At 41.7% G+C, this 13,577-nt stretch overlaps 1 protein-coding gene across 15 annotated transcripts in view; it reads right to left on the bottom strand.

The window, feature by feature from the left end:
• Positions 1-13,252, bottom strand: part of PARD3 (par-3 family cell polarity regulator) — a 527,506-nt gene extending 514,254 nt beyond the window's left edge. For all 15 annotated transcript variants that reach the window (XM_075827466.1, XM_075827455.1, XM_075827461.1 and 12 more), the window contains exon 1: positions 12,964-13,252. In XM_075827466.1, coding sequence (XP_075683581.1) covers positions 12,964-13,083 — 120 coding nt within the window. In that variant the 5' untranslated portion in view covers positions 13,084-13,252. The remainder of the gene's footprint in view (positions 1-12,963) is intronic.
• Between the last annotated feature and the right edge of the window lie 325 nt (positions 13,253-13,577).

Below are 13,577 nucleotides of genomic sequence, written 5' to 3'. Positions count from 1 at the left end.
TTTATATTTTGCGGCCCGTAAACATACCCGGTGTGTCAGTGTGTCCCCCACATCCGTTCCATATGTTCGCAAACATAGTCCGTAAGTCATACGTATTCACGGATCCGCAAAAAAAACAAAACAGAAGGCAGGATATGATGTCAATAGCACGTCAACTCCCTGAGAGGGTCACAATCTCTCGGGCACCATTTTCTCTTGCATTTTTGCTTTGTTGAGAGCTCTGTCCGATTCCTTTGCTGATCTAGCAACTCATCCACAAAACTCGGACGGCATACAGACAGCACATGGATGGCATCAACGTGTCAGCCGTGGTTTTTAAGTCACCACAGACTTGAATGGGCGAGACCGAGCGGCAAACACGGACAGGAATAGGACCTGCTCTGAGTTTTGTGGCCCGCCCAGAGGACTCCATGAATAAACGGTAGTTTGCATGGGGCCATAGAAATGAATATCAGTGAGCGATCTGTTAAATAAAACGGATAGTACTCTGAGGAAAACAACACTCGCGTACATGTAGCCTAAAGGAGAAATTGTACAACAGACAAGTGTCTGGATGCAGCCATGAAAAATTTTATTGGCTTCAAATCAGAACTGAAATACAATACACAACAGAAGAAGAAGAAAAAAGAAGTTTATATTACAAGTGCTGAACTCTTTCAAAAGCTACTGATGCAAATTACAATTTACTGTACGAGCGCACATGTGTCACCTCATAAATAAAGTCAGCAAAATGTTTTATATTACATTCTAATAACATTTTAAGGCAAAAGACAACCAAACATTTATTAGTATAACCAGATCAGAAAAGTACGTTTTTGCAGTCCGATTCTATAGCTGCAATGAGCATTTTCAGAGGAATTCGACAGCCTTATCTCCCCTCCCCCGCCAAAAAATGAACACAGGTTCAGTTGAGTCAAGCACTTCCATAAGGGTGTATTAAAACGTAGAGGTTTAGGTTACGCCTGTATCCAAAAACCACATGCGTTTTCGCCGCGATTTGGATGCGATTTTTACTGCACTTCAACGTCTGAATACACCCATAATGCCCAAAAAATATCTTCCTACCTACAACTATGGCGATTACCTATACAAATATGGTACTGTACCATAGGGCGAGCCTCATAGCAGTGCATAGCAAAAGTGACTTCCAGTCCACACAGCAGACGTAATAGGAATCCGCCATTCACATAACGGCATCCAGGATCGGAGGCGATCGTTCGGAAACAAAGCGCCCGGTAAGTCGATAACCTGCCCAACCTTTTACCAAGTGTACACTACCGTTCAAAAGTTTGGGGTCACCCAGACAATTTTGTGTTTTCCATGAAAACTCACACTTATATTTATCAAATGAGTTGCAAAATGACTAGAAAATATAGACAAGACATTGACAAGGTTAGAAATAATGATTTTTATTTGAAATAATAATTTTCTCCTTCAAACTTTGCTTTCGTCAAAGAATGCTCCATTTGCAGCAATTACAGCATTGCAGACCTTTGGCATTCTAGCTGTTAATTTGCTGAGGTAATCGGGGGAAATTTCACCCCATGCTTCCAGAAGCCCCTCCCACAAGTTGGATTGGCTTGATGGGCACTTCTTGCGTACCATACGGTCAAGCTGCTCCCACAACAGCTCTATGGGGTTGAGATCTGGTGACTGCGCTGGCCACTCCATTACAGATAGAATACCAGCTGCCTGCTTCTTCCCTAAATAGTTCTTGCATAATTTGGAGGTGTGCTTTGGGTCATTGGCCTGTTGTAGGATGAAATTGGCTCCAATCAAGCGCTGTCCACAGGGTATGGCATGGCGTTGCAAAATGGAGTGATAGCCTTCCTTATTCAAAATCCCTTTTACCTTGTCCAAATCTCCCACTTTACCAGCACCAAAGCCACCCCAGACCATCACATTACCTCCACCATGCTTGGCAGATGGCGTCAGGCACTCTTCCAGCATCTTTTCAGTTGTTCTGCGTCTCACAAATGTTCTTCCGTGTGATCCAAACACCTCAAACTTCGATTCGTCTGTCCATAACACTTTTTTCCAATCTTCCTCTGTCCAATGTCTGTGTGCTTTTGCCCATATTAATCTTTTCCTTTTATTAGCCAGCCTCAGATATGACTTTTTCTTTGCCACTCTGCCCTGAAGGCCAGCATCCCGAAGTCGCCTCTTCACTGTAGACGTTGACACTGGCGTTTTGCGGGTACTATCTAATGAAGCTACCAGTTGAGGACCTGTGAGGCGTCTATTTCTCAAACTAGAGACTCTAATGTACTTGTCTTGTTGCTCAGTTGTGCAGCGGGGCCTCCCACTTCTCTTTCTACTCTGGTTAGAGCCTGTGTGTGCTGTCCTCTGAAGGGAGTAGTACAAACCGTTGTAGGAAATCTTCAGTTTCTTGCCAATTTCTCGCATGGAATAGCCTTCCTTTCTAAGAACAAGAACAGACTGTCGAGTTTCACATGAAAGCTCTCTTTTTCTAGCCATTTTGGGGGTTTAATCGAACCCACAAATGTAATGCTCCAGATTCTCAACTAGCTCAAAGGAAGGTCAGTTTTATAGCTCCTCTAAACAGCAAAACTGTTTACAGCGGTGCTAACATAATTGCACAAGGGTTTTCAAGTGTTTTTTAATCATCCATTAGCCTTCTAACACAGTTAGCAAACACAATGTACCATTAGAACACTGGAGTGATGGTTGCTGGAAATGGGCCTCTATACACCTATGTAGATATTGCATTAAAAACCGGATGTTTGCAGCTAGAATAGTCATTTAGCACATTAACAATGTATAGAGTGTATTTCTGATTAATTTAATGTTATCTTCATTGAAAAAAACTGCTTTTCTTTTAAAACTAAGGAAATTTCTAAGTGACCCTAAACTTTTGAACGGTAGTGTACTTTCCAAACGGAGTGTTCCTTTAATCTTTTAACAGTGTACACCAATCAGGAGTGAACCACAAATTATCAGTTTAATACCAATTTTTTTCAAAAGCCGTCCACTAAAAATGAGTATTTGCACTGAGGCTCCTCCCACGATTATTAATCGCTGATCACAGCAGCTGGACTCCTATAATCAGTGGTCATTAATTTGACTAAATGAAAATGTAAAAAAAAACAAATGGATTATGTAAAATGAAACCTTGTTCTTTCATAACCGTTCTCTCTCTATAATAAAATTATAATACTGGAAAATATTATCATTAATGAAGAATATTATTAAAATGAGAATGAATACTCAAATCTCAGCAGTTCACTTGAAGCTGTTGAGATTACGATGCCCAATACTGCTCCGGTCATCTCTCATGACATGTCCGTTTTACTAAATACTTGTATTCCCCATAGGAGATTTTGGAGTTGAAATAGAATTTAGTACTGTTCCTCTGTTATTCCTCCTACAAACTTATGAAGAAATTGACAACTAGGCGCTACCAGTTGGGGGTATGTCACTGCACAGACTGAAACTGCCCAATCAGTACTCACAGTCTAAGATGAAATTCACACGAACGTGTGTTTTGCGCACGCAAAAAATGCTGCATTTTTTGCACGTTGCAGTTCCGTGTGGCATTATTGTTTGGTGCGTGGCTGCGTGTTTTTTGCGCGGATGGCCTCGTTATGACATGTGGTTTTGATGTTTAGACATGAAGGAGGTAGTTTTATTATTCGTTTCAGTTCGGCAACAACTGTAGCGCGAATCACACGGAAGTGCGTCCATGTGCCATGCGCGATTTTCACGCACACCCATTGACTTCAATGGGTGTGTGATGCGCAAAAACCGCTCAAGTATAGGACATGCTGTGAGTTTCACACAGCGGACACACGCTGCGTGAAAAACACGCAATGTTTGAACGGCCCTATTAACTAGCATAGGTCCGTTCGACATGCGTGATTTTTACGTGCGTATCACAGACGTGAACTATGCTCATGTAAATAAGGTTTTAGACTGTAGGGACATGACCTTTTTCCCCAGGAGACAATTTATTTATGAATTTGGGGGAGGAATAACAGAGGAACGATACAACGCAGAGTTCTAAGAAAAGCTGCTCCAGAATTGTGATTCTATGCGGAATACAAGTATCTACAACAACCATATCAGGAGAGGTGACCACTCTATTACTTGAGGATTCTGAACACAACATAAAAACCAGCCATTTTTTACATTTTCTCAGCAAAAATTTAATCTATCCACAAACACGATGGTATTACAAAGCTTTTGACACAGAACAGACTACATTCCATAGACAAAGTGCTGACTGAGCTCTAATGCAGATTGCTTACCTTCTCCTGCCCTAGTGCAATCCAGATACGATTGTATGACAGCAAGAAATGACAGGGAGGACCACTAGAAAGCAACCCCAAGAGCCCACACGTGAGATCAGCCTGATGGATGTTTGTACATTAGTGGATTTGTCTTTCATACATTGGAAATAATTTTTTTGGTATGTCATATATATATATATATATATATATTTGGTTGGTTTAGGGTATGTGCATGTGACGCAAACTTGATGGATTCCGCACACTAAAATTTGCAACAATTTACAATACATTATTATAACCACTGATTATCAAATCCGCAGCATGGCCATTCTGTTGTGGAAATGCAGCAGATTTTCACCCTTTGCAAAGCAAATTTGTCGGAAAAACTCATCAGAGGCAATACAAAAGGTGTGAGTGTGTGGTACTCTGACAAATCACGAAGGTACATTTTAGGCACAATGTAGGCTACAGCTACACATGTAAGAAAAGCATCAGTCAACGAAATGTTATCAGTCTTGTTAAGGAGATGACAAACTGTGGTTGATAGATGAATATGCAGCATCCCGGAAGCCAACTCTAAACTCCTGTAACATGACCCAATTGTATGGAACAGAATTTTAGCAAAAAGGTAATGATCCTGCCCGACAAGGTGACCCCAACACCATCACTCGTGAAACTCAACACGAAAGCTAGACATCATACAAGTCTAAGGTGGCCATACACTTTGATCGTTCGGCTGACAACTATCTAATCGGCCAACTATTCCTAACGACTCCCACATACACACGCACGCTCGGCACGGTCCAGCGTGTATGTGTATTCAATAGAGAGGGGAGAAAGCAACAGCCAGACTTTGGCAGCGGCTTATATCCTTACAGAGAAAAGGATCCGGTATGTTGAAATGCAACAGCCCGATTCTCCATCTGCTGCCGGAGGAGTCAGGACGCAGCCATACACATTAAATGTACGGTCGGTCCCACCGAAAACGGCGGGAACGACTGACGTGCATCTAATGTGAATGGTCACCTTAACTCAATTAGCAAAACCACTGCCCTGTATTCCAATAACTAAATAACTTGCAAGTTTAAGGCCTTGTTCACACAATGCAGATTTGATGCAGACTTTGCTGGTATTTTTAAGGCAAGACAAAATCAGGAACGGAACCTAAACAAAAGAAATATATAAAAGAAAGCCTTAAAGTATCTATTTTTCACTTAAAAACCAAAAAATAAAACCCCATGTAAAATCTGCAGTTTGAATAAGGCCTTAGAGTCTTTCCCCCTCCCCCCAGCTGTTAAAGGGGTATTCCCAATTAAGACATTTATTTCATTTCCACAGCCTTGGCCATAAACATCTGATAGATGGGTGCAGAGGTGGCAATAACACCGCTACAGGCATCATTGACACCTGTAAAGGCATCTTCACGCCTTAACATCAGCCTCGCGCCCATTTCTACACATGAGACTATCTTGAACTGCACTTCAGTAGACATTCCAGCCAATGAAAACGCTCCTTACTCACATGTGATTGCCATATGCTGCGAGGAGACAAGCAGCTGACCCTGCGGTGCCTGGGATGGAGTTTCTTCATGGAACCCCCTGGCCTTCAAGGTACCCAACAGCACATGTTCACGTGTTATGTGTATGATGGGAGCCATTCACAGAGCTCGTGTGCCTAGATAACGTGTGAGGAGCCGTACAATCGGTCTTATCAGCGCCTTCCTCAGGGCCAATATATATTTACTGTATTACATATACAGATGAGAACATTGAACTTAGAAAGAAATACAGCAAACCCCTAAAACACTTGACGTGGTCACTGGCTGTCCTGCTGTTGACTTACAATTAGAGGGGGTTCTCCAGGGGGCAAGATTATTTTTCCAGTCCAAAGTAGTACTCAAAATAGCAATATACTAGAAATCGGCTACTGGTGCCTAAGTTGTTGTTTTTTTTATCTGTCAAATGTATTTTTTGACGGCCCCTAAAAGTCACTCTGGAGCAGTAAGCTGGGACAGAACAATCCGATGCCTGGTCAAGACAGCTTGACTGGAGTAGTCCTGACGGGCACAACAGTTTTGCTGTCCTGTCATAACAATTTGGCCAATGCAGTCCTTATTACACACGCACATATATATGTGTGTATCACACACACACACACATATATATATATATATATATGTGTATTACACACGCACACACACATATATATGTGTATTACACACACACGCACGCACACACATATATATATGTGTGTATTACACACACACACACACGCACGCACACATATATATGTGTATTGCACACACATATATATGTGTGTATTACACACACATATATATGTGTGTATTACACACACACACACACACATATATGTGTGTATTACACGCACGCACACACACAAATATATATGAGTGTATTACACACACACGCACACATATATGTGTATTACACACACACGCACGCACATATATATATATATGTGTATTACACGCACACACATATATATATATATATATTACACACACGCACACACATACATATATATATGTGTATTACACACGCACACACATACATATATATATATGTGTATTACACACGCACACACATATATATATGTGTATTACACACGCACACACATACATATACATATATATATATATATGTGTATTACACACGCACACACATATATGTGTGTATTACACACACGGACGCACACACATATATATGTGTATTACACACACACACATATATATATATATGTGTGTGTATTACACACACACACACACACACATATATATATGTGTATTACACACACACACATATATATATATATGTGTGTGTATTACACACACACACACACACACATATATATATGTGTATTACACACACACACACACATATGTGTATTACACACACACACACACATATATATGTGTATTACACACACACACACACACATATATATGTGTATTACACACACATATATGTGTATTACACACACACATATGTGTGTGTATTACACACACACACACACACACATATGTGTATTACACACACATACACACATATGTGTATTACACACACATATGTGTATTACACACACATATGTGTATTACACACACACATATATATATATATATATATGTGTATTACACACACACACATATATATATATATATGTGTATTACACACATACACATATATATGTGTATTACACACACGCACATATATGTGTATTACACACACACACACACACACACACACACACACACACAGCTATGGGGCCATTATACTGTGTGGGGCAGTGTCAGGGGGTAGATTATATGCAGTAGTATACAGCAGGCTCAGGAGATATATATTAATTCAATGGCGTTGCAAGCAAATCGGAGTGTGGCGGCATGGAAAAAGGTGTGGCCTAAATAATCCTTCATTAATTGTAATTGAGATTACATGTTCAATTAATCGTGATTTTGAATTCGGTCCTAATCACCTAGCCCTGAATATACCCTTCTGAAAGTGGCCTCAGTGTGACAAAAGACAAGAAATCTAAACGCTATATATAAAAGTTTTGTTAGTTGTAATTTTATTTAAATTTTTTTTTGTTTCTTTATACAAACAGTAGGATATCCAGAAACTGTTGTTCTTGCTTTATACATGCATAGTCCAGAGGTTACACAGACCTGAGCAGTGGACTAATAGAGTACACGCCGAATAATACTATATCTGATCGGATATGGAGAATATAGATCTGGTTCAGCCCATAAAATGGTTGTCTCCAAGGCGTACAAGTGACAATACAGAGCATGTCAGGAGATTAACAGGTATGCCAAGAATTTCTAAGTGCAGATACCAATACCAACTAATAAGAGGATGTGTCAACCGACAGGAGATCCCGTTACACTATGCAAAGTTACGTAGTCTATAGAGCTCTTTTCACTTCCTCAGAAAAATAAAAAAACATCCTATGCCGACTGCCGGATTAACCAAAGACAATACTATGACAAACAGTCCCAGCAAAGAAGGTCCCGTAAAGACCAATGAATTTACCAGAGAAAGAGCAAATGTTACAAATGAGGCTTCTGTATATTATAGAAATTCTAATATATGAAGAGACATAAGAGCGCTGGCCAGTCCTGAAGAGGGGTGAAGAAACGCCAACACACCCCAGCACTGCTGACAAGCCAAGAGCTCGAAGGCCTCATGCACACGACCTTAGCCATGTGCACGGCCGTGACTTTCGGGTCGGCCAGCCGCGGAGTGACACCCGCGAGCCGCCCGCAAATCTTCTTTCACTGCACAATCACACTATAACAATGGGCTGGAACAATGAGAAGTGCATGAGGCTGATTGGTCACTGATTGGTCAGCGTCATACACTCCTCTGCACAACACCCACTTGGTAAAAAGTAAAAACACACCCAGTTGGTCATTAAGAAACTCATTAGCATAAATCTAAAATTGCTCATAACTTCCTCAAAAATTCTTGTTTTTCAAAATAAAAACCACTGTTGTTATCTACATTACAGCGCTGATTAGATTATCTGGTGACAGAGCCTCTTTAAAGTAACTTCTGGCTGACCACAGAAAATGTGAGTAAACGCTGTGTGTGAATTGAGCCTAGAGCTGCTCATAGATTTCTGTACCACTTGGGATCTGAATCTATCACAAGAGCTGCATTATAGATTCTATCGCAGTCAATGGTACTAGATGAAGTGTTGGATTAGACAGTCTGATATTTATAAGCTCACGGTCAGAGATGTCCCCTCATAAACATGTATATTTCTCTCAGCTCTGCACACAATATAGCGAGGGGGAAATAAGCGACTGCCAGACACCACCGGTGCTGCTAATCTCTGGAGGAAACAAAGGATCACACAGGTTATAACTTTTCCTATCCTTGTTCACCCCCCAACAGGAGAGATGAGGGGTAACCGGGACGTCTATACACACACACATTACATTGTTAGCGGATACCACTGACCAAAATCCAGGTCCCCCTTTAAGGCTGTAATCAGACTTTTTTTCCCGATGCACTTTTTGGATTTAGGTTTTTCTTTTTTAGCCAAACACAGGAGTGGATACAAAAGAGGAGATGTACCAGTCCTATCTTTATACTTTTTTTTTCTATTTGGATCCACATCTGGCTTTGGCATGTGTGAATGGATTGTAACAGAGGCTCATTGTGCTAGTTACCTGATAGTTAATAAGCATTCTGTATCATTATAGGAAATCATCTTAACGTGCGCTAACTTCCTGCTGAGCTGGTGTTTATATGCTACAGTCAGAGTACATGAGACTGCAGTGTAAAGCATGGGGAGGAAAAGAGAAGCAGCCGGAGCCCCTGATGAGTCAGGAGGTGTGTTTCAGACAAGCAGAGCTAAAAAGCAGTCAAACAGATAATACCGTAGAAAAGAATAAGCAAAAGCAAGTTTCTCCAATGGGGAAGTATCGAACGTTTTATTTTTGTCTGGCCACAACTGGGAGTCTGCCAAAAGTTAAAGTTAAGAAATGTTCATCTCTGAAGATATACAAGTTGTGGTCCTTCGTCTGAAGGGAAGATTATTATTGGTCATGTCTCATCATCACCGACGTCGCTGATCTAGTGGAGAAAATCCAAAACAGAGCGCTCACAACTTTATTGTCACGGTCACATGCTTAGAAGTTACAACTCTACTGGACCTCCTAAGATTCTCACAGACACCGAAATCTGAGCATTTTACGACCACTTCAAGCCTTTTTACTAGTTAATGTGTCTTATTGCCCAACTGTTTTGCGGAATAATCTCCAACAAACAAAAATATTCATTTAACAGGAAGGATAAACAGAACCAGATCGCAACCGATAGTATGAACAAGACTCAAATAATAATGTGCAACTTTGTACTCCGAACCAGGAATAAGAGGAAATGTTTCTGCTAGGGGCAACCTGGTGACTTATGAGTCATTGGAGACTGGGAGGCAAAAAGTTGTGAATGAATGGCAATGATCGCAAGTCAATTTTACTATGACTAAGGGTATGTTCACACGCACTGTTTTCAGACGTAATTCGGTCGTTTTACGCCTGACAAAACGGCTCTAATACGCCTACAAACATCTGCCCATTGCTTTCAATGGGTTTTACGATGTTCTGTTCACACGAGGTTTTATTTTACGCGTCGCTGTCAAAACACGGCGTGTAAAAAGACGCCCGCGTCAAAGAAGTGCATGTCACTTCTTGGGAAGTTTTTGGAGTAGTTTTTCATTGACTCCATTGAAAAATAGCTCCAATAACGTCCGTCAAATACGCCGCGAGTAGTTACAAAAACGACTGAAAATCAGGAGCTATTTTCAGGCGAAAATAGTTCCGTAATTTCAGGCGTATTTTGCTACTGCGTGTGAACATACCCTTACAGGTGACCAAAACGTCTTGTATGGTAGTACCATATCTCTGTGTGATTCATACGGTAAATCTCTGTATGCCACGGTATAAAATCAGAGGCATATAAGTGTTACAGTAGAGGGCTCATGCACCTCTATGGAAGCCGTTCTAGATCTCCGTACAAAATGTGGCCGTAGTACAGCCGTGTACATGAGTGAACCACTCTCTTAGTATTTGGAAGCATCTGAGCAGCAAAGGGGTGTAATGCAACACTAAGACCACGTTTCTAGTTCTGCTTTGAAGTTTATAGATCAGAAAACTATGAAAGACTATCTGAAAGCAGATATTCTTACACCAATAGCGCAGGACCAAAGAGAGGATGTAAACTAAATGACATATTACCTGGCCTAAAAAGTTCCTCAACCGGTATTCCAACACTGCCTCCACCTAACATGTCTAGAGCCGCAAACTCCTCTCCTTGACCTCTTGTATCTATTCCCTATTTCTTATAGACCGCAAGATCATACGGGCAGGACTCCTACAGAGGTCAGGATCACACACACATTTTTGATGCAGTTTTTGTGGCCCTTTAAGGGTCATTTTTTAACTAAGCAGAGAAGGTGACATTTTTTTCATCCTCTTGGATCCACTACTGGGCCACGGATCCAAAAATTGCCACAAAAACTGCATCAAAAGTGTGTGTGAGATCCTGGCCTCAAAAGGTTGTCCGGAACTTATAAAAAAATATTAGGCGCAGGAAAGTGGAGTTAAAAAAAAAACAAAAAACACTCATGTTCAATTCTGGGCTCCTTTCAGTGGTACCGCCAGTTTTTAATCACTTGACCTTGTTTATACACATGACTGCTGCAGCCAATCACTGGTCGCTGCTAGTAATAGCAGAATGAGACCTCCGAGGCCAGTGGTCACGTGTATGAACAGTACATCATCACTGCAGGACTGGAGCGCGGCAGGGGTTTGAACTAGTGAGTATTGTTGTTTTGGGGGTATTTTCTCCGCTTTCCTGCTCTCAGGACTTTTTTTTTTTTAAGTCCTTTAAAAGTATCTTTTAAACAAGGTTTAGTTTGTACTACACGTTCTATTGTAATTGTTACAATGTATTAGCCCAATATTATCCTACATAAACCATTACCAAAGTAGAGGTCCAATATAAATAAATAATAACATTTACAAAACCGACTGCAGTGACTAGTCAGATCATGGACAACTTCCTACTTAAAGGTCCCATAAAGATCACTACTTTTTCCGAAAGCAGCTCCCACAACAAGCCAATCCCTGGAAACCCTTTTGATCAGCGATGATCACCGAGCGAAGCTGCTGGTCCCTAAATATTTCCACTGCAGGTATGCAGAATTACACAACACCCACTGAAATCAATGGGTGACCACATAATAGAAGCACCAAGTTCTCCAGAACAAGAATGCCTCTGGCTAATAAATGGGGGTCCGGGGGCAATCACCTTCTGCTATGCTACAGGAACCATCCCGCAATGTCATGGGCCATACACTACTATGGGTAAGCGCAACATCTGGTAAAGTGTGACCACCAGAAGTTGCAGTTGACCTTTGCATGATGGGACAGGCTCGGGCCTGGGCTACACTATGGCATGCTGCATCCAAAATCATGATGGCAGAACCCACAAAAATACAATGGACACAAAATGCCATTGACTACAAGGTTTACATGGACTAATACTGGAAGTGCAACCGAAGTGATACAAGATCTTGGATGCAAAACTCTGCCCAATACAAAGCAGTTCCGTCAAGAGTTCTGCCTGACATCTTTTTATAGGTTAGTTGCATTGAGGGTGCAGGACAAATGTCAAAATCGTGCTCTATCGCATAAGACTGTCATTTCCACTGACTTCTATGGGAAGAAAAGTCGCACAAAAGTAGTATCCCACAATAAGGATCACACAGCACAATTAACTGTATCAGACTAACAACTACACAAATATAGAAGGTAAACTGAATCCAAAATATTTACACCTTTACTGCGGTTTGTACAGAGGCAATGCAGAAGTAAAGCGTGCAGGCAGCATGTAACAACTCTCCCTCAGGATCAGTGCAACAGATCAGACAGCCTCCTATATGCCACACAGCCATGGCAATCACAATACAACTAGACCTGTGCCCACTGGGAGACTTGTCCACAGAGTTTAGCGAAGATGCCACACACAACATCCCCCTACGAGATCAGAGAGTGGGGTGCTCCAGGATAGAGAACTCAATTGACGGGCGGGACCACCCCTAAAATATAGGGGGAACTTTTGTCATCAAATCCCAGGAATAAATAATTCTCTCTCTTTATTAACCCCAGCTCGTTCCCGGCCTCACTCACCTTGGCTATGGCCTTCTTGTACCTGGTCACCGCTTGCTGTATGAGGCTTGAAACTTTCAAGTTCCCGTCTCCACAGGGCACCACTACCCGGGTCCGACCGAAGCTCACCGTCACCTTCATACTACCGCCCGGGGAGTTAGCGGATACCGCCTTGTTCTCCCCGCGCTCCTAGCCCAAGGGGTTAATCCAGGGTTCCGGTTTTCCCTCCGTATCCTCCGGTGTATGCGGGGCCTGCAGTAGCCTCCTCGCTCCGCCTCCTTCTCCTCCTCTCCTGCATGTGAATGCGCAACTCCTCCCACCCGTTCCAGCAGGATTGTGTGACCGCAACAGGCGCATCCAACAGGAGAAGGAGTGCCTTGCGTCTTGACCAATCAGCTTCTGCTATATTTGAGAGACAGGTATATCTGCCAAAGAAGTTGTAACATAGGATATAGTCCTGCCCCGAAATCTTCAGGCTCTGTTGTAATTGGTTGGCGGCAGTTTCCTAAACTGAATTTTGGCTGTGCTGCTAATAGTTTGTTATTTTTCTGCCGTGATAGATAAAACAATCTATCTATCTATCTATCCTATCTAATCTATCTATCTATCTATCTAATCTATCTAATCTATCTATC

This window comes from Rhinoderma darwinii, chromosome 5, assembly GCF_050947455.1.
Source record: "Rhinoderma darwinii isolate aRhiDar2 chromosome 5, aRhiDar2.hap1, whole genome shotgun sequence".
In the NCBI taxonomy this organism is placed as follows: Eukaryota; Metazoa; Chordata; class Amphibia; order Anura; family Rhinodermatidae; genus Rhinoderma; species Rhinoderma darwinii.
This window is presented reverse-complemented; position numbering and strand designations above follow the sequence as displayed.